This window comes from Rhinichthys klamathensis, unplaced genomic scaffold (assembly GCF_029890125.1).
Source record: "Rhinichthys klamathensis goyatoka isolate OS25496 unplaced genomic scaffold, OSU_Roscu_1.1 h1tg000386l_1, whole genome shotgun sequence".
NCBI lineage: Eukaryota > Metazoa > Chordata > Actinopteri > Cypriniformes > Leuciscidae > Rhinichthys > Rhinichthys klamathensis.
In genome coordinates, this window is record NW_026606890.1 from 489478 (window position 1) to 511433 (window position 21956).

Consider the following 21956-nt stretch of genomic DNA (forward strand, 5'->3'; position numbering starts at 1 on the left):
AGGACTCAAACCCGAAGACTCAGAAGATGAACTAATCATTACTCTTTCCGGTACTGACAGCATAGCCTCTATGGGACTGACAGGAAGAACGAAAGACTCGGACCCGTCCCGAACCCGAACTCGAGAGAGATGAACTAATCATTTCCAGTACAGATTCAGAAACCATATGTTGCGCAATGCGCATGCGCGATCAACACAAAATGAACGAATCACTCTCTGAGACAACTCGGTAGTCCCGAGTCATATTAAAGATTCGTTCAAAATGAACGAATCGTTCATGAACGACACATCACTAGTGCAGAGAGTCGTGTTTGTCCAGTTGACGTTTTGATGCGCTTGAGAGCGGAGAAAGATCGCTCAACTGATGCGGTGGACACTGGAATGGTTGCGATCAAGCATGTGAGGGGATAAAGCTGACATTTACTGACATTGCTCACAACCCGCCGAATTTTCAAACGGCTGATGACATCAGCGTGGGCTAGCGCCGATACACATCGCTGCCCCCTGGGGCGTTCTGTCACTGCGCATTAAATTTTGATTGGCTAATGATACACGTCAGTCAAAGTTAAGATTAATGGGAAATGGCAGCTTCAACGGAAGGCTAGCTATACTACTAGTGCTGGTCCACGGAGCTGTGATGCGTTTATATGACCATATGGAAAATCCAGCTCAGCCTCAACAAAATAACCATATTCTTTCAGGAAATGTAATCGTAAAAATGAAAAAAAAAAAAATGGCCCTGACAGCCCACCTCTGATAATACATAACGACACGTAACACATGCGATACGTTTCTCAACACTGATAATGAAAAAATAAATGCCTGTTTCTCCGGATTCAGTCATCCACACATCACAGCACTTTCATAATCACTAAGACATAGCTATTTCAATTTTATTTAGATTTATTGTTCAACATTACTTGAGCATTTTAATAATTTGCATGGCTGAATGTCTTTCTCTTATCTGAGTTACCATGAATGAATTACGGAGTATTTTTTTTAAATAATCCATGCGATCACTCCCGTCCCGTGTGATAACCAATCCATTTTAAAAAGAACTCAAATACAATATTTCAACTTTCCACATCCACCCCAGTCCGTTTACCTTCAGGAGTCAGAAGTACCGTGACTGTAGGCCGACTGTCCTCGCTTAAATCAGTCAGACGGCGGGCGCGTGCGAGTGGAGCGTGGATTCTTTATTGGTGTCGATTTTCAGTGTCTTTTTAATTATAGGACTTACGCATCTGTCAATCATCTCCGCTTGCAATGTGGGGAATGAACCCAGCGCTATGATTGGTCGAACTCTTCTTCTTTTGCTGTTGCTTGATTTGAGGACTGCGCGTGCAAAGAGGCGTCACCAGGTTTTTGCGTAGTTTAGAGTGACAAATCGTACCAGCGTACTTTGAGGTCAAAATGCGTGCCCGCTACGCAAAATGCGTACATGTTGGCAGGTATGCAGACACACGTCAGCAGCGTCTTACGTCAGCAGCGGCACTGAACGCGGATCCACAACAGAACCGGAATACACACACACACACACACACCAGACACACGTCAGCAGCGTCTTACGTCAGCAGCGGCACTGAACGCGGATCCACAACAGAACCAGAATACACACACACACACACACCAGACACACGTCAGCAGCGTCTTACGTCAGCAGCGTCACTGAACGCGGATCCACAACAGAACCGGAATACACACACACACACACACACACACCAGACACACGTCAGCAGCGTCTTACGTCAGCAGCGTCACTGAACGCGGATCCACAACAGAACCGGAATACACACACACACACACACACCAGACACACGTCAGCAGCGTCTTACGTCAGCAGCGGCACTGAACGCGGATCCACAACAGAACCGGAATACACACACACACACACACACCAGACACACGTCAGCAGCGTCTTACGTCAGCAGCGGCACTGAACGCGGATCCACAACAGAACCGGAATACACACACACACACACACCAGACACACGTCAGCAGCGTCTTACGTCAGCAGCGTCACTGAACGCGGATCCACAACAGAACCGGAAGACAATACAATGCTGAATAAAGTCGTAGTTTTTGTTATTTTTGGACCAAAATGTATTTTCGATGCTTCAAAACATTCTAACTAACCCACTGATGTCACATGGACTACTTTGATGATGTCTTTATTTCCTTTCTGGACAAGGACAGTATACCGTACACACATTTGCAATGGAGGGACAGAAAACTCTCGGACTAAATCTAAAATATCTTAAACTGTGTTCCGAAGATGAACGGAGGTCTTACGGGCTTGGAGCGACATGAGGGAGAGTCATTACTGACATAATTTTCATTTTTGGGTGAACTAACCCTTTAATATTTGTTTAAACATTTACTAATGCATTATTAAAATCAAAGGTTGTATTTGGTTGTATGTTATTATGGATTTTTGGACATTGTATAATAATAGCACAATTGCTAATGATACTGATGTTACCTCTTGTAACACAGGGATGACTGGTGGTTGTCTCTGTTGTAGGAAATACAGCACCATGAGGATGTAAGCATAGGAGGAGAGACTCCCTCTCGAGGCATCGCCAATGTCACAGCGCTGACAAACACACACATTTACACATGTTTTCAGGTGTGCATGTATTCAACACTACAGTACACAGTATTTTCCTATGCAATGACATTTAATGAAGAGAGCAACGATATGCTACATTTCGTTTAAAAATAACAGCCTTTTCTAATTCTTTATTATTAAATATACATCGTTGTTTGACCTCTTATTAATTGAGAAACAACAATTCATTTGAGGCCATAAAATGATATGTATAATTCATAATAATAACTTGGCGGTTTCTTTTCATTCTTTGACTTATACACTACCGTTTAAAAGTATGGTAAAAGATGGTACGTTTTTTGAATGTTTTTGAAAGAAGTCTCTTCTCCTCATCAAGGGTGCATTTACTTGATTAAAAATACAGTAGAAACAGTAATTTTGTGAAATTTTATTGCAATTTAAAATAACTTTAATTTGAATATATTTGATGATCCTTCAGGAACCATTCTAATATGCCGATTTGCTGCTCAAGTAATATTTCTTATTACTATCAATGTTGAAAATAGCTGTGCTGCTTCATATTTTTGTGCAAAATCTGATACTTTTTTAAGGTTATTTAATGAATAGAAAGTTCAAAAGAACAGCTTTTTTTTTTTTTTTTTACAGAAAGAAAATCTCAGTAGTGTAAGAGTTTAATTAAACTACGTTTTGAATAAATATAATTGTAGAACTTTCCAGTAGGTGTAGCTAGTGTTTTATATACATACACACACACACATATATATATATATATATTACAAGTGATGGATGTTATCATTATGTTCTGGGGTATTTGAGGAAATAAGTGTGTACATTTACCGCCTTATTCGAAATGCAGGCATATTTATGTTATTATTTATGTTATGTTAGTTACATACATATTTAACATATTTCATATATGTTATAATCTTACAGGTTTGTTTTATTATCATTCCTGGTCTCCAGACTATGTGTCTGTGTATGCTTGATTAGTCACAGTGTGCAGGCGTCACACCTTTAGGTTTCATTTTTATTCAATTGATCATCAGGACTGGTACGCCTTGCCGGCGAGTGACTATAAACTAGCATTGCTAGTAATTCAGATCAAGAATTAATATCACATGATTGTGTAATTTCATTAGTTAATTTTGTGTTTTGTAAATTTGTTTTTGTGTTTTCATTGCAGGTTTTCAACCTAACTAACTAACTAACCTAACTAGCGAACTAACGTGCTAAATATCGTCACTAATATCCAGCTGACAGGCTAGCGTACCGGTAGCATTCAGGCCACCTAGTTTGTGGATGATTATAGTGTATGTGTGCACAATAAAAGCTCATAAAGTGACTCGAGTTGTATCCGCCGTACTTTTCCTGAAACCCTTCCAGTGGGGAGTTTATTGAGTTAGAGCAGGTAGCTTAGTAGAAAACTGGACAGTAAACAATTTAATCAATAATGTTATGATCAACAATATTTCTCTCTAAAGGTTGAGGCTTTTCAGGTTGTGAATATAATAATCAAAAATCATGTTATTTATCAAGCACTAATGTATGTTCCTTTAATGTGATTGCCAGCTGTCTGAATGCACGTTTGAATACTTAGGGAATATTTTACGCTACTATCTGCATTTTGCAAATTAGATCCCCATTTATGATGACAACAGCAGCAGAGATATCTGGTCTTACCTTGGCAAACACTTTCATAGTGTAGCCCAGATACTGCACACGAGGGTCTATAGCAGCATATTTGGCTAGCATCCGGGTGTTGTGTTGGGCCTGACACACAAAACAGGACATACAAAAACAAATAATAACTAAATGATAATAACAGCTATATTTCATATATAGACGCATAACATACGAGTCTCACCAGTGTGTTGTAGAGGCTGATGTCTCCCTCCAGTCCGCTCTGTCTGTGTTCAAACTTCACTATAGGCACTTTAGCAGTTGTGATAGGCAAGATATTCCTCAGACCTGAACCACACACACAAATGAATCAGTCAGCGCTGAATAATCTGACTTTATTTATATTGACATACTGAGTTTTAGAATCAGTCAGGCACCTGTGTGTTTCTTCAGCACCTTGGCTAAACCCTCGATGATCTCCTTACAGTTCAGTTTCTGCAAGAAGGGCAAGAGAGCGAGACTGATTAAACATTAAGAGAGTTGATAATTGGCTAAAAAAATGTTTTGATGGACAATAATATGAACCGATCCCCTTTTGAGTGCTTTTAAACAAAGTACCGTTTAAACTTCTAGTAAGTGAAATCAGGAATATTATAAAGGAGGGCAACGTTGTTCATAACTTTCTAAACCTATGATATGTAAAAAAAAAGAATACTAAAAAAAAAAAAAAAAAAAATATATATATATATATATATATATATATATATATATATATAAATAAGGTATGTTTCTAATATTGGCCTAACCACACAGATATTTAAAGGGGTCCTATTATGTTTTTTTAGTTTTTTTTACATGTTCATCTTTCTTTAGTGTGTAATGTTGCTGTTTGAGCATGAAAAAATAATAATTCATACGCAGAAAAAGGGGCGGGGCCTGGTTGAGTTAGTTAGTAGTGTGTTGAAACTGGCGGTTATGGAAAGGGGCGGGACATTTCCCAAACACGATTGAAGAGTTTGACCAATCACAGCACACCGGTCCAGCCGACCAATCAGAGCACAGTGTGCTTTTTAGAAGGAGGGGCTTCATAGAGACAGCAACTAAACAGGGATGCGTTTCCCAAAGGCATCGTTGGCCAACTATGGACGCAATTTCCATTGAACTCTATTGGTAACGACGGAACTTGTGACCATAGTTGGCTTTGGGAAACGCAACCCAGAGCGAAACTGACAGACTGGGAAGAGAGAAGATGCAACAATGGAGAATATGAGAAAAAATTATGTGTTTTGGACATTCAAGCATGAAACCCTGTTCTAGTAGAGGCCAAAAACAAACTCAAGACTGAAAAAGGACATAATAGATCCACTATATAAAAAATCTGCCATCTCCCATAAATGTCCCTCTTTTGAAGGGGCAACAGTATTTATACCTCAGCGGTGTCATGACCCTCCAGTGTCATACAGATGTCCAGGTCACTGTCACGAAAGCCGAAGCCGTTCTTAGAAGAACCAAACAGACAGAGCTGGGCCTTATCTGAACAGACAAGCAGAATAAAGATACATTTTCATCAAAAAGTTGCAATTAACCAATCCGTCAATAATCATAAAAACTGTGAAATCAAGATTTTTCTCACTCTGTTGCCATCCATAGACTAAAGTTTCTAGACTAAAACTACTACTTCTGCATTTTTTCAGGAAGTGCACTGTTTCTCCATTGTTTCTACGGACAGCTTAGAGTAAGGGGGATATGATGTCATTGACAGGTGATGCAAGGTCACTGGTTAAAATTCTGGATTTAAACATTGTTGGAAACATTTGGGATAATGCAAGTACAAAAAGTCAACAAAATGTATAACATTGTTCAAGTGGTTTTCGGATTTTTTGATGTAAAAATCTTTAATACCTTTAATATTTGGATATTTATGGTTCTCTGATGTTTGTTAATGGTCACATTACACGCAGGTAAACAAAAATATATATTCCATCTTTTCAGTAAGAGCTTATTTTACATATTTATTTAATAATTTTATATTTTCATGATTTAATTATTTCCAGTTTGTGAAAGTCTGTTGTAAATCTAGTTGTGTCCAAAAATTTAATACACATCAATAACATAAAACTTTGTGTTAAATTATCTTGGCATGCCAATTTGGCAATTACAAAAAAACTGGTTAACACACACTGGTGTTTCTAACACAAAGGTTGAGGTAGTGACAGTAAATGTGACATCTCTTCTGAGTGCAGTAATCAATCTCTCGAAGTTAGTTTGTTCTTTTGAAAAGTTGTGAAAACGCTTTAATGGAATTTTAATTTTGCTACTAGAGGAAATTATATTTGCAGTAGGATTCTGTTCACCACTGTAGCTTCGGCTTCTGAAAACCCTGGACATGTGAAAAGGGTCCATTTCCACTTTATTTCAGTTAACAGTTTTTTCGTGATAACCCTGTTGTGCTTTCATATGAATATGCATTCGCACCGTTGTACTCTTTTCTAATAAAGTGCTCCAGACTGGCCAGAATCTGCTCACGCTTCTGCTGCTCCCCGAGAGACGGCGACAGCTCACCTACAAACAGAAAAACATCACATTTGAACCTTCGGGATGGGATTGAACCTTCGATATTAAAAAGAGATGATGGTAAAGTATGGTGTGGCGCTCACGGTAACACAGCATGCAGAGTCCGTCCAGGATTTCTCTGAAGTGCTCGTTCATGGGCGGCAGAGGCTTCAGCTCGATCTTCTTGAAGTCTTCAGGGCAATCGTCTTTAAGGTGGCCGTCTCGCTTACAGATGCTGCACACGACCGTTGGCGGCTGGACAGAAAAAACACCAGCACACACTTCATTTCTGGATCACAGCATCAAATAATTTACCATAGTAAGGTACATACATATGATTGCAAATTTAAAAGGCTGTTTTAAATTTTTCCATTTACGTTGCAATTTTTTTCCAACAAATTATTTTTATGCACATTTTCCACCCTCTCTTTAAAATTAAAGAGCCCTTTTCTCTTTCTGCTGTGCCTACAAGCCTCTTATGTACACTACCGTTCAAAGGTTTTGGGGTTAATACAATATTTATAAAAGAAATTCATACTTTTATTCAGCAAGGATGCATGAAATTGATCAAATGTGAAATTTAGAATAAATTTCTCAAATAAATATATTTTTTTAATTTCTATTCAAAGAATCTTGAAAAAAATCTATCACGCTTTCCACAAAAAATATTAGGCAGCACAACTGTTTCCAACATTGATAATAATCAGAAATGTTTCTTGAGCATCAAATCATCATATTAGAGTGATTTCTGAAGGACCATGTGACAATGAAGACTGGAGTAATGATGCTGAAAATTCAGCTTTGATCACAGGAATAAATTACATTTGAAAATATATTTAAATAGAAAACATACATTTTAAATTGCAAAACTATTTCAAAATATCACTGCTTTTACTGTATTTTAGTTGTTGTTTTTTAACGCAGCCTTTGTGAGCAGAAGAGTTTTTAAATTCTTACCAATCCCAAACTTTTGAACTTCTCCCTTTTCATGTGAAATAAGGAATTCTTAAAATTCAGACCAATTTGAGAGCGATCCAGTGAAAAGAATAATTGGCTCGCAAATCGATTCAGTGTCTCGGAAGCCGGTTTTGCTCCACACAAACTCTACACAAGATCATCATCCACCTAATGTTAGCACTGAACATAACTATAACTAGAAATGTATATTCGCTATCGAATTCAAAACACTACCAATCCTGGAAAACACGATTTCCAAAATTCCCTGATATTTCCAGTTTTCCAGAGGTTTGCACCACAAATATGACTGTATCCCGGGCAATTACCTTTCCTCCTGTGAAAATCATCCTGTCAAAGATGTAGTGCATGTCTTCTGGAGCGATACTGTCCTGTTCCTCCATCTCTTGATCTTTATCCTCCTCCTCATCATCATCACTGTCCATCAGCAGGCCATTCAGGACAGAAGGAGACACAGCTGCGGGGAGTTCCCGGGAAACGGCTTCAATCCCACCATCTCCCACCAGAAGCTCAGTGAACCCTGCTCTCAGGGTCTCCTCTTCCTCTACATCCCTCTCTTCCTCATCATCACTGCTGTCCCCGTCCTCCTCGCCGCTCCTCTCCACGCTGTCGTGGCGTCTGGATTTCTTCCTCAGCCTGGCGTTCGCTCCGTTCCGGCTCTGAGGACAGGCGAAGTACTTGTAGGCCATGCGGAAACGCTCCTGGATGTACTCAAACACCATCTGACTGTTCAGACTGCGAGCCACGTTCCTCTTCAATGCGAACGGATCTGGAAAATCCAACATCGGATCAATTAAAAGTGCTTTTATACTGCAGCTGTTGATCATTTTAATATGCATCTTAATGTAACAAACATAAAGTGAACTTAATAATAGAAGTAACAGTAAAATACTGTGCTGTTTTCATTTGCAGCAGTTTGAACATTGGCTTGCTGAAGTGATACTCAGCAACTCATCTGCAACGGACAGGCATACCTGGGGAGATGTGCGTTGCATTAGCGCTGTCATAACACGCTCTCAAATGTTTATTTTTTACCATTTCGGGAAAAGTAAAATTTACATATATGCGGCTCCAGCAACCATTAGCCACGTTTCCACTGTCACTTCAGGGCTTCATCGGGCCTCGTCTGGGCCAACGGCAAGGGTTATTTGGCCCGCCCAATACCTTGGTCCAAAAAAGCGGGCCAACTGGGGCTTGAGGAGTGGTTTTGAACAGAGGCGGAGTTAATCTGAATCTGGAGATTTCATATACCAGCTAATTAGCATTAAAGTCTTTTAGTAACACTTTACAATAAGGTTCATTAGTTAACATTAGCTAACTACCTAAGAACTAAGAATGAACAATACTACAGCATTTACTAATCTTAGTTAATTTTAATTTCTACATTAATTTCTATATTAATATTAATTAATATGTTATTAAAATCAAAGGTTGTATTTGTTAACATTAGTTAATGCACTGTGAACTAACATGAACAAACAATGAACAGCTGTATTTTTATTGACTAACATTAACAAAGTGAATGTTAGTTAAATTTAGAAATACTTATATTCAATGCAAAAGATTATGTGCGATAACAATTACCATAGTAAACATGGTAAATATGACTGCTTGAACAAATCATATAGGCTATAACGATCGTGTATTTATTTTATCTGTCAGTACTTCTCGTCTCTTTATACCGGACTGTCGGATATCCATTCAGCTCTGCGTATGTCATCAAATAAAGCAACTCCGGTTTTACGAGACCTTCCTCTGTTTCTCTGACTGAAAATATAAGCTCCTCAGGTCGTATTTTTGATGGGATATTTGTAGAAATTATCATTCTTTCTCAATGTGATGTAAACATACTGTCCTGTGACTACAAATAAACAGAAACAGACGCGGCTGAATAGGCTACGTGTCTCCTCTTTTTTTTGTGAAATAACAGCAAACCACTTTATTGCTGTGTGACCGATGTGCAATCTTGACACAAATTAATTCATTATGATTTTTCTATCACTTTTTATTGTAAACCTTTGATAAAACATCGATTGTTTGGGTTTTAAATATGTATATATATATATGTTTTTTCTCAATTGTTTATATGAATGACCTTAACTGTTTACTGCCTAATATCTAATGGTTGGATTGGGGAAGATATGGGTGGTTTTGGTGTGATTGAGAGCTTATGTCTTTGTTTTGTTAGTATGTATATGTTTGTGAAGTATGTTTTTCTTGAGGTCCCCTCGAAAACGTGATGTCACATCTCAAGGGGTTTTCCTCTCAACAATAAATTTACTTTTAAATCTTTAAGTAAACAACACAATTGTCAACAAACCGTCGCTCTTATGTTTGTTTTGCGATCTCGCTAGATACCAGTGATTTCTTTGTTTAGTTTTCTGATAAAACTTTTCATTTGTTGGAGAAATGATGGTTTTGTGTGACGTTGTTCCAGAGAGGCGTGTTGCGGGCGGGTTTTAGTGAAGCGCTGTGGAAACACAGCGTGGTTTTGGTTCTCGAAAGCGTTTAAGGGGGTATTTTCAGGATCGGATATCTATCTGAGAAAGGTCTATCAGAAGAAACACATGAAGTTTCCAGGGTAAGATATAAAGCCAATATAAATAGATATAAAAACATATATATAAACACTGTAACCAACCAGGCACTCAGTATTCGGGTAAGTTTGTGCATACTGGGAATCTTTTATTTTTTATTTTTTATAAAGACAAGGTAACACTAGTTTTGCATGTAGCACACAGTAAAAATGACATGAATATGACATAATGGCCAACTGGATATAGCGCAGCATAGTTTGAAATCAAGGGTTTAAAGTTGAAGTGAAGTTCAACTCTCTTCCTGTCTGCATTCAATTCACAAAAACTGACCGTCGAGCACAGCGTTTTTATGCTGTCTACAAATACACACTTCAGAAAAGTGTTTGCTGAATGCTGATGGTATTTGAGAAAATATTATAGTGTTTGCCATCCTATTACTAACAACAGAAAAGCAAACTGTATAATACTTTTTGGTATACTGTAGATCAGGGATAGGCAACGTCGATCCTGGAGTGCCGCTGTCCTGCAGAGTTTAGCTCCAACCCTAATCAAACACACCTGAGCAAGCTAATCAATCTCTTCAGGATTACTAATGCTAAAGGCTGGCGAGTTTATATCAGGGTTGGAGCTAAACTCTGCAGGACAGCGGCACTCCAGGATCGACGTTGACTATCCCTGCTGTAGATCGATCTGAGCCACACTGGATCTCAAACATCTCTCTGCCTACCCTCGATGGCGAGTCTGCGGCGGGGCCAGTGCTTGAGCTCTCGCGGCAGCAGCTCTCTCAGACGAATGCTGATGATGTGCTCCTCCAGCGCAAACTCCAGCGTGTAAAAGCGCAGGAGCTCCAGCCACAGCTGCCCCAGAGAACCGCTCACCGGTTCCTCCAGCGTCAAACGAGCCTACAATCAAAAACATACTTTTCTTTTACAATCCCTAAGACAAATTTCTCAATACTTTTCAAAACTCTTCACACAGTGAACACAACAGCAGTCTATGTGGGCTAATCGTTTATCATTAGCCATGTTTCCATCCACCTATTTTTATGCGCATTTTGGCATATTGCATTCAAAAAATATATTTAAAAAAATTATAAAAATGCACATAAATTTTTTTTTTATCTGATAAGACGACATGCACATAAACGATGGAAACACATTTGCTGAATAAATCCCTCGATGTCACTCAACAGAGGATGTGATTGGATAACTGGACTAACCAGCGGACCAATCGCATCGCAGCATCTCAAATGTTGGTTTGTTGGTTCTGAAACCCCTGAGTCAAAGTCTGTCATCAGAATGATTTGGTTGAATTCCCTCCATAAGAGTCTCACACGATTGGGTTCACAAACACCAGCTTCCAAACACACGAGAACATGACAGCGTTTATTGTGTTTCGTCTGACGCTCTGAGACGCTTTAGTCATTTATGATGGAGGAAAAAAGAGCCACAGAGGCTTTCCCGATTGCAGCAACTTCCATTTTTTATTAATTTGCACCAGTTTTCCAGGAACTGTCGATTTTGTTCTCTTGAACACATGAGAAGGAAATGCTGCTTTATTTGCAAATGAATTATGCGATATTCCAGTTGTCAACTTTGAATGGAAACATAGCTACTTCTTAGTAGGGCTGGGTATTGACACAAATGTCACAATTCGATTCGATTCCGATTGTAGTCAGTTGTAGCCTACTAGGCTTTATTAGCCTACTATAATATTGAAGGTAGCAATTAACTGATTTGTAGCTATACAAACACTTAAATTACACTTTTATTCATTTTTATAATAATAAAGTTATATGAAATATAAACATTTAAATGGTGGCTGTCATAAAAACTTGCCAGATTTATTCAAACATGCATTAAATATCGAAGAACATTAAAAATTATAATGAATATGTAATATGGTGCATATATTTAGCAAAATGCTCCTCTTTAGAGTTAATTTTTCTAGCTGACTAACGAGTTTATGGTCACTGGATATGTTTTTTCTAAAGGGTAAATGTGACGTTACATGACATTGTTTACAAGTTGTTTTACTGATGTCTTTCCACGGTTGAAACACTGATTGAGCGATTCCATGTGACATGATACGGATTTCGAAAAGTTGTACTCTGTCTTTTAACACACTTTCAGATGCTCGTTCATGTTTATTTCGCGCTGTAACGGGTATTATTAAGGCAGAAGAGGAGATCATGTGCTTCTCTTGAGCTGAGCCAGAGCGATCTCACGCCACAGCGCCAAAACATATTTATGTTTTTGAATTTCGTAAGAAAATTGACGTAATTTGACATTTGAGACTTTATTTAGTATCAATAGTAACAAAGCACAAAGATTATTGCGATTTATTGGATGGGATGCGCGCTACAATGCTCCATTCATTCATCAAATGAAAACAGGATGACTAATCGATTCTTGAGATTTAAGAATTGATATCGGTTCGTAAAAATGAGAATCGATTAATATCGAGAAATCAATATTTTTTACCCAGCCCTACTTCTTAGGCACAAAATGCATTCAATGATTACTTCTTTCAAATAACAAATGCTTTTAATTGAGTTCTCACAATATCACAATCACCACCAAATCTCGATGTGCCTACAAGCCAATTTGCACGTTTACATACTGTAAAACGTAAGTTCAAAACCTAACACAATACAAATCTGAATTAGACGGCATTTTGCGACGTTTCTACAGTAATACCATATTGAAATATATTTGAATCTAAAAAATTAAATACTATCAAAGTACATAGTAGATGTAGCTGAACACCTATACAACACCTACCTTTCAACTTTATTACCATAAATATAAAAGGGCAGAACTTAGGACAAACATGAACAATGTAACAGAGAGTCATTTTAGTTCTGTAAAGAAATTGTACAAAAGCAAACATTGTATAATGCAACATGTTGTTGGGTGTCTTTAAGGTCATTGTTTTAAGAGAAACAAAGGGTGTTTTGGGGTGAAAACCTTTGCTAGTGTTATGGCGAGAGTAATGAGTGTATTCGAGACATGTATGAAGTTGTTTGGGTTTCTTTACTACAATCATGCATATTGGTGAAACTTTCACCTTGCCCCTAGTGTATTCGGCCTTCTTCTCTTTCTTCTCCGTGTGGGTTTTGGGTTCAGGTTTGGCTTTGCCGTCCGTGCGGCCCTCGCCAGCAGGAGAGGGTCTGTGCTCCCAACTCACGAATGTGCCCGACTCCATCCCTGTCAGATGAAACTCATCCACGCGCTTCACATCGAAGCCCTTGATCTGAACAGAACCACACAACGAGAATATATTTCACATTTATTTAGATTTACTTTAGTTTGGGGTTTACTAAAAAATCAGTTCTTACCCAGTAGTGAGAAAAAATATATATATATATATATATATATATATATATTGGGGCTGTCGATTTAACACGTTAATTTGATGCGATTAATTATGGATGAAATATGATGATTTTATACAACAGTTCAATAAACAAAGTTAATATTGTACTAAATTTTGATACAACATTGCCTGGTTTTGCTAAATTTTGTTAAGTTATGTTTCTTTTACTGCGCATGTGTGAAGAGCACCATTTTATGGGTTAGCGCGGTTTATTCAGTTGTTGTTCGGTCTGGCGTTCTATGAGAGGTAGAGCGGCTGTGTTAAGTGATGGAGCAATAAAGAATCTATTGTCTGATAACTGTTGTAGTTATTGAATCAACATTGGTAGCAGAGGATGGTTGCTGCTGGGAATTACAAAAATCCCCCACCGTTTGACGAGAAGACGGCTTATGAAAGTTGGAAAAATGAGATTGAAATTTGGAGACGCGTTACTGACCTGGAAAAGAAAAAACAAGCCTTGGCAGTTACTCTGTCACTAACGGGCAGAGCAAGGGACAGTGCTCTGGAAATTTCCGCTGAGGATTTGAATGACGACACGGGAATGCAAACACTCATAGCGAAGTTGGACTCTGTATTTTTAAAAGAAGAAAAAGATCGGCAGTACGAGGCGTACACGGAGTTTGACCGGATCACTAGAGAGAGCGGTGTTTCTATGGTGGAATACATCGTCGAGTTCGAACGTCGATACAACAGGCTACGTAAGTTCAAAATGGAGCTTCCTGATGCCGTACTAGCCTTTAAGCTACTTGATACTGCCGGACTTACTGTTAAAGATAAACAGTTAGCACTTACAGCTTGCTCTAGCGTTTCTTTCACTGATATGAAATCAGCCTTGAAAAGAATTTTTGGAGATAACGTTACTTCACCACGAGAGGGCGGCAGTGTACTACAAAACACAGATGGTGACACTGCCTATTACACGAGATATTCAGGAAAACGGGGACACAAGTCTAACACTACACAACAACCCCAAACCATAGCTCAAGGCACAAACCCTCTTGATAAATATGGAAGAAGAACGAAATGTGCAATTTGCCAAAGCACGTATCACTGGGCAAAGGACTGTCCAAATAAAAAGGAACATGTAAGACTGACAAAAGATGAAGGACTAAAAGATGACGTTGAAGAATGTAACATCACTTTGTTTTCAAATGAATCTTTGTCTAACACAGAAATTTTCATGGTGGAGGCTTTAGGATCAGCTGTGATTGACACAGCCTGTACAAGAACTGTGTGTGGAGAAAAATGGCTTGAAGATTACACAAGTGGGCTGCCACAGAGTGAGTTACTAAAAATAGATGACAAACAAAGTGCAAGACCTTTCAGATTTGGTGATGGCAAGGTTGTTTATTCCACAAGGAAAGTTACCATTCCAGCAAGGATAGGACATACCAGATGCAAAATAGAGACAGAAGTTGTTCCTGCAGAAATACCAATGCTTTTAAGCAAGACTTCATTGAAAAGAGCAAGTGCAGTTCTGGACATTGCACGTGACAAAGCAACGATGTTTAAACAACCTGTTAAACTTGAACTAACATCTTCAGGACATTACTGTGTGAATTTGAGAGAAGACAGCCATCCAGATGAAAAGGAGACAAGTGAGAACAAGACACACAATGAAAATGAAATTCTTGCTGTGACAGAAAACATGACAACAAAAGAAAAGGAGACAGTCCTATTGAAACTACACAGACAATTTGGACATGCTTCAGCTGATAGACTGAAAAAATTACTGGCCTGCTCAGGTAATCACGATGATGAAAGCAACACAATTCTTAAGAACATTGTTAAAAACTGTGATACATGTACCAGATACAGCAAGCCAAAACATAAGCCTGTAGTGGGTTTGCCTATGGCATCAGCCTATAATGAGACTGTGGCTGTGGACTTGCATGAGCTTGAGCACGGAGTATGGTATTTGCATGCTATTGATCATTTCACACGCTTCAGTGCAGGGAGTATCGTCACCACAAAGAACCCAAAAGAGATAGTGAAGCATTTTATTCACTGCTGGATAAGTGTTCATGGTCCCCCATGCAGAGTGTTTAGTGATAATGGAGGTGAATTTAATAACGACGAAATGAAGGACATGGCTGAAAAGTTTAACATTGAAATCAAAACAACGGCAGCGTACAGTCCGTGGAGCAATGGCCTTGTTGAAAGGCACAATCTGACCCTAACTGAAATTTTGCTGAAACTGAAGAGGGACAACAACTGTGACTGGAAGACAGCTCTAGATTGGGCACTAATGGCAAAGAACTCCATGCACAATGTGCATGGTTACAGTCCCTACCAGTTAGTGTTTGGGCAGAACCCGAATCTTCCCTCAGTCCTCACCAATAAGCCTCCAGCTCTAGAAACAAGTACGAGTAGTTGGATAGCTAAACAAATCACCACACTACATGCAATGAGAACAGCATTCACAGAAGCCGAATGCTCAGAGAGAATTAGAAGAGCCCTTCGTAAGCAACTGCGGCCCATTGATGACAGATATGAAACGGGAGACAAAGTGTATTATAAGCGAGTAGATTGTAATGAGTGGAAAGGTCCAGGTGTGGTCATAGGCCAAGATAGTGTGGTTGTATTTGTCAGGCATGGTGGAACCTATGTTCGGGTGCATCAGTCTAGACTAAGAAAGGTGGATGACCCACAAACAAACCTGGAGGAGACAGAAAGGGAACAAATGAAAAAAAATGAAAATCCCACAATAACACCAGCAGCAGATCTTAGTGACACTGAAAGTGAAACTGAGGAAATGACACCAGAAAATGACGAACCCATTAATGCTGAAGATGTCAGTGAACCTTCTGCATCAGTGCTACCTGGAGGTGATAGTCTTTATCAATCCCACACGCCACAAACCTGCTCATCCACGAACTGTGAAGGTCTAAGCCTGAAAAAAGATCAAATAGTTAAATACACAGATAATCAAAGTGGACAAATCCATACTGGAAAAATCCTCGGCCGAGCAGGAAAGGCAACCGGCAAACACAAAAACTGGTACAATTTGCAGTTCAGTGAGCCTGAGGAAACCGCTGGCACAACTGCATCAGTCAATCTAGGACAAATGGACAATGTTCAGGTGATTCCATCCGAACATGCTAAGTTGAGCACTGGCTACAATGATGAAGATATATTGATAGTACATGATGATCTCTTCACGCATGAAAAAAATACAGAACTAAGCACCTGGAAGAGAAATAACGTCTTTGAAGAAGTGAAAGATGAAGGCCAGAAGTGCATCTCCACGAGGTGGGTGTGCACACTTAAAGAAACGACTGCTGGAGTTGTACGTAAGGCCAGACTAGTGGCGAGAGGCTTTGAAGAAATGAACACTCAAGACCTTCCCAAAGACTCACCTACATGTGCCTCAGAGTCTCTTAAAATGATCATGGCAGTAATATGTCAAAATAAATGGCAGCTAAACTCCATGGACATTAAAGCAGCCTTTCTACAAGGTAAAGAGTTAACCAGAGATATTTACATTCGCCCACCACAAGAAGTGCAGAACAAAGGAACCATATGGAAGTTGAAAAAATGTGTTTATGGCCTAACAGATGCTTCTTTATTCTGGTATAATAGAGTAAAAGACACCATGCAACAATTGGGAGCTACCGTGTCAAAGGTAGATCCAGCAGTATTCTACTGGGTGGATGATTCCTGCAAGGTGATGGGGATTCTTGCGTCACATGTGGATGACTTTATTTGGGGTGGTACAGATGCATTCTCCATAAATATCATTCCTCAGTTGAAAGCTGCCTTTCAAGTCGGACGGGAAGAACATGACAGTTTCAGCTACATTGGAATAGAAGTACATTCTAAGGACGATGAAATACAAGTACAACAAGGAACGTACATAAAAAATCTGCAACCCATCCCAGTGGATTCCACCAGAGCAACACAACGTGAGGCGTCATTGACAGATGTTGAGATGGACATGCTTAAATCAAAGATTGGACAAATATTGTGGGTTGCCAGGCAAAGTCGTCCTGACATTATATATGACATATCCATGTTGGCATCTAACACAAAGCATGCTACCGTTCAGACCCTGCATTGTGCAAATAAACTTATCAGAAAACTGAAATCAGAAGAGGTCATCTTGAGGTTTCAGTACTTAGGGGAAAACAGTTCAGTTAAATTGGTGGTGTACAGTGATTCCTCAATGGGAAATCTTCCGGATGGTGGTACACAGGGTGGTCATTTCATCATGCTTATGGGGGAAAATGGAAAATTTTCTCCTATATCTTGGCAGTCAAAACGGATCAGAAGAGTTGTACGGAGTACCTTAGCGGGAGAGACTTTGGCACTTGCAGATGGAGTTGACAGTGCCGTTTTCCTCGCTACATTATACTCTGAGATTACCACTGGTGGCTCCTCATGCATCAACGTGCCTATTGTGTGTGTAATAGACAATCATTCTCTTCTTGATGCTCTCAAATCTACAAAATCTGTAACCGAAAAGAGACTGCGCCTAGAAATCAGTAGTATGAAGGAGCTTATACACTCTGGAACTATTCAGCAGATCTTGTGGTCAGCCACTAAAGAGCAGCTAGCTAACTGCTTGACCAAAAAGGGTGCATCTGCACTTGGCCTTCTGAAAGCCCTCAGCACAGGTGTTTGCTATCTTAAGCACTGAATGGATTTGCTTATGTTTTGTCAATGTAGACATTTAAACTGAGGTATTTAAGTTAACCTGTTATCCTGTTATAATAATAACCAATGCTTATGTTATATCTTGAACAGTTTTTTTCTTTATAAAAAAAAAGAGGGAGATTGTTAAGTTATGTTTCTTTTACTGCGCATGTGTGAAGAGCACCATTTTATGGGTTAGCGCGGTTTATTCAGTTGTTGTTCGGTCTGGCGTTCTATGAGAGGTAGAGCGGCTGTGTTAAGTGATGGAGCAATAAAGAATCTATTGTCTGATAACTGTTGTAGTTATTGAATCAACAAATTTCGCTAATGAAAGCAGTTCTAATGAAAGCCAGAGCAGAAGTGTTGTGCTTCTCCGCGCAACACACAGCGGTGTTTCATAACTGAATGAATCTGTGGTTTTTAACAAAACGATTCACTCATTCCTAAAGATGTTCACTTGCTTTGTTCCTGAACGAATCAGCCGTTAGAATGAATCAGTTGAGTGAACGACTCAATGACTCACTCATTAAGACAGTGACTTGTCGGCACATACTGGCGGTTTTAGTTTGATATTTAGAGTATCATTTCATTTTTCATTCATATTCATGCCACCTGTGAGCTACAATAAACAGTCTGTATAAACATGCCTAAATGCCACTTCAGATGCTGCTTCTGAAAAAAATTAAATGCTATAGCCACATTGTAGCCTTAAAAGTTTATGTGTAATAAATTCTAATCTGAATCAAAAGTAACACTACTTTTTGTAATGTCAATTTAATGCATTTCTCATCAAACACAATACTGGCTTTAAATGATCTTTTGGGGGTAATTTCTCAGCAGACATTTTATGTGGAATTCATTTGGTTAATTAATCGGCACATCGTGTAATTAATGAGATTTAAAAATGTTAATCACTTGACAGCCCTAACACACACACACACAAATACAGAGTATTTAATAATAATATTTACATTTCAGTTTTATATATTATATGTGAAAGGTATGATTCTTTTTTTTAATTACAGAACTAGTCAAAAGTATGTCCAACTCATACACGCAACAATAACAGACTATTTATAAGGGCTGTCTGTTATTATTAATTTTGTTCTAGGTTTCCTAAAACATCAGCTCTCACCCAATGTCCTAGATAAACGGGCAGGACGGGCTTCGCTCTCTGTTGCAGGAAGAATATGACCATGAGAGACAGCGAGTAGGATGGGATTCCTCCCTCCGCCTGACAGTCGATGTGGCACAGCTACAAGAAAACACACAATCTTGTTAGACCTTGGTGAGAAACGGCTGCAGTAATCTCGGGGAGGTGTGAGCGTGAGTCATACGTTGGCCCAGTATCGGAAGGCCAACACCAGAGGCACGAGCCTCGGCTCCAGTCTGGCCAGAGCTGCAAGGTGATTGGTGGTGAGGCACGCGACATCATTTCCTGCGCTCACTTTGCACATTAACCCACTGCAGAGACAACAAACAACTCGCATCAGCTACGATTTATTATGATTAATGTCTTCAAACTGTTTATTCTTTGTGTGCAGCAACTATTTATGGCATCTCGGTTTTATTGCCCACATAAAACTGACCTCGCCACATCTCTGCAGAAGACAACAGGGACTTTGGCATGAAAATCAGACTCCACCTCGGCAAACGCCACTGGAAACAAAAGCGAAACACGAGTTAATCTGGGCTCTTGAAACTCAAGTCTGGTGCAAACATGAACTCTCAGCTGTTAGAGCTGGTCAATAGTCAAGTGAGGCACATTTATGATTATAGGATCTGTCAAACGTCTGGACACACTTTACTGAATTTGAGTCTCATAAAATCTTTAAAACCGTCTGATCTAATATGATGTAGTTATATGGATATATGATGCAGTTATATGGAAATTTGCATGTCTGTATGTAAACATGTATATGGATGGAGATGTATGTATGTACGCGGGTGTAGTATGCATGTATATGTATAAATATATCGGTGTAAATATGATTACTAGTATGTATGTATGTATTAGTGTTGTCACGATACCAAAATTATTGTTTCGATACCGATACTAAGTCAAGAATTGCGATTTCGATACTTTTTCGATACTTTTCCTGAAAAGGGAGAAACACTCTCAAATATCATTGCTGTGCTTTATTTTAAAACTGGGACAACTTTCCAATCATAACACACTAATAAATGAACATTTGAACAGCAGATAGGCTATAATAACCATTTGAACAAAATATGAAATATGAAAAATATAAAAAATAAATTAGAGCAATGACATTCAAGGTAAAAAAATAAATTAATTTAGCAGCATTATCTCAGTTATCATAAGAAACATAAGATTTTATCAATATCAATGCCACTGACGATTCTGCTTATCGATCCGATTCTTTAACGATTCTCTTATCGATTCATGATAGCATTGTGTGGAAAAAAGTAGTCATATGCTTTTTCGGGGGGAAAAAACAAGTGTTTTTATTTGTTTTATGTAATTTATGTAATAAATGAAACCTTATTACAAAGTGTTAACGATTAGTTATACACCGATTCAGACAGATCAGTTGTTTTAACCATTCATTAAAACGAATCGGTTCAAATGAGTCATTAGTTCGCGAATTGGACGTGTCATTATCGGACGTGTGCGCGTTGTGTGATTATCCAGGCGGTTACATCCCACTGTCATCACAGAAAACATTTCATGACTGGATAGTTTTTTTCGTTTATTTAAAGTGTGGTTTATGTCAGCTGAATGTGCGGAACGATTCAGAGAAGATAAGGCAACGTATTTTACCACAATTTACACCCAGCGGTAATTCAGAAAAAAAAAAAAAAAACTCCGAATGCTCCACATTAAACTTTAGTCTCCCGACCTTACCATCGTGTCGAATTATTTTGATTAATATGTGCGAGGGAGAGAGAGAGAGCAAGACAGCGCTTAGTTTTGAGACGGTGAAGCCTTGTTTATACTTTCGCCTGGCTCCGCAGAGAGAGAGAGAGTGCGCACGCGCGACCGGGGCTCGCTCGCTCTCTCTCTCTCTCTCTGCTCGTTCAGTTCACGCGCCCTGTCACACGCGCATGAGGAGAAAAACACAGACGTCCATAGGGAGGCACTGGAAGCGTGCGTTGCACACACCAACATGCAATACTCTCTTACAAATCTGGAACGCGGTCATTCTTAGAAGTATCGATACTAATAAATTTAGGTATCGTGAAGTTTTTAATTTCCGAGTATCGCGATACTTTTGAAGTATCGGTGCACCGTGCAACACTAGTATGTATATGTATATGTATATGTATATGTGTATATGTGCGTGGGTACGTATGTGTGAATGTATACCTATACATTTCCTTCTGTTAATTATTTATTTATTTATTTTTAATTCACTGGGGTGTAAAGGAGGGGAAGGGAAAGAAGGGGAAAAAAGGGGGGGAAAAGAAATATATTGTGTCTACTCTGACATGTTAATTGTATGATCGCAATATGAATAATGTCACAATAAAAAATATATATATAAAACCGTCTGATCTAAAGGGTTAGACTTCTGAAATAAGTTTTGTAAACATAAAAAATATAAGCAAATAAAACTTTACATTTATATATTTTCTGTGTTCAAAGAGTTGGACAAACTCGTCACTACTATTATATAAATATGTATATATATATATATATATATATATACACAAATAAATAT

General features: G+C 38.7%; 1 protein-coding gene across 1 annotated transcript in view; it reads right to left on the minus strand.

Moving 5' to 3' along the window:
• Positions 1-21956, minus strand: part of tut4 (terminal uridylyl transferase 4) — a 46571-nt gene that overhangs the window by 13964 nt on the left and 10651 nt on the right. Inside the window, exons 8-20 of the mRNA XM_056233964.1 lie at positions 19860-19929; positions 19608-19734; positions 19406-19525; positions 13327-13512; positions 10985-11159; positions 8029-8489; positions 6850-7000; positions 6668-6754; positions 5622-5725; positions 4630-4687; positions 4437-4540; positions 4253-4342; positions 2483-2596 (exon numbers count right to left, since the gene is read on the minus strand). Of these exons, the coding sequence (XP_056089939.1) occupies positions 2483-2596; positions 4253-4342; positions 4437-4540; positions 4630-4687; positions 5622-5725; positions 6668-6754; positions 6850-7000; positions 8029-8489; positions 10985-11159; positions 13327-13512; positions 19406-19525; positions 19608-19734; positions 19860-19929 (1847 nt within the window). The remainder of the gene's footprint in view (positions 1-2482; positions 2597-4252; positions 4343-4436; positions 4541-4629; positions 4688-5621; positions 5726-6667; positions 6755-6849; positions 7001-8028; positions 8490-10984; positions 11160-13326; positions 13513-19405; positions 19526-19607; positions 19735-19859; positions 19930-21956) is intronic.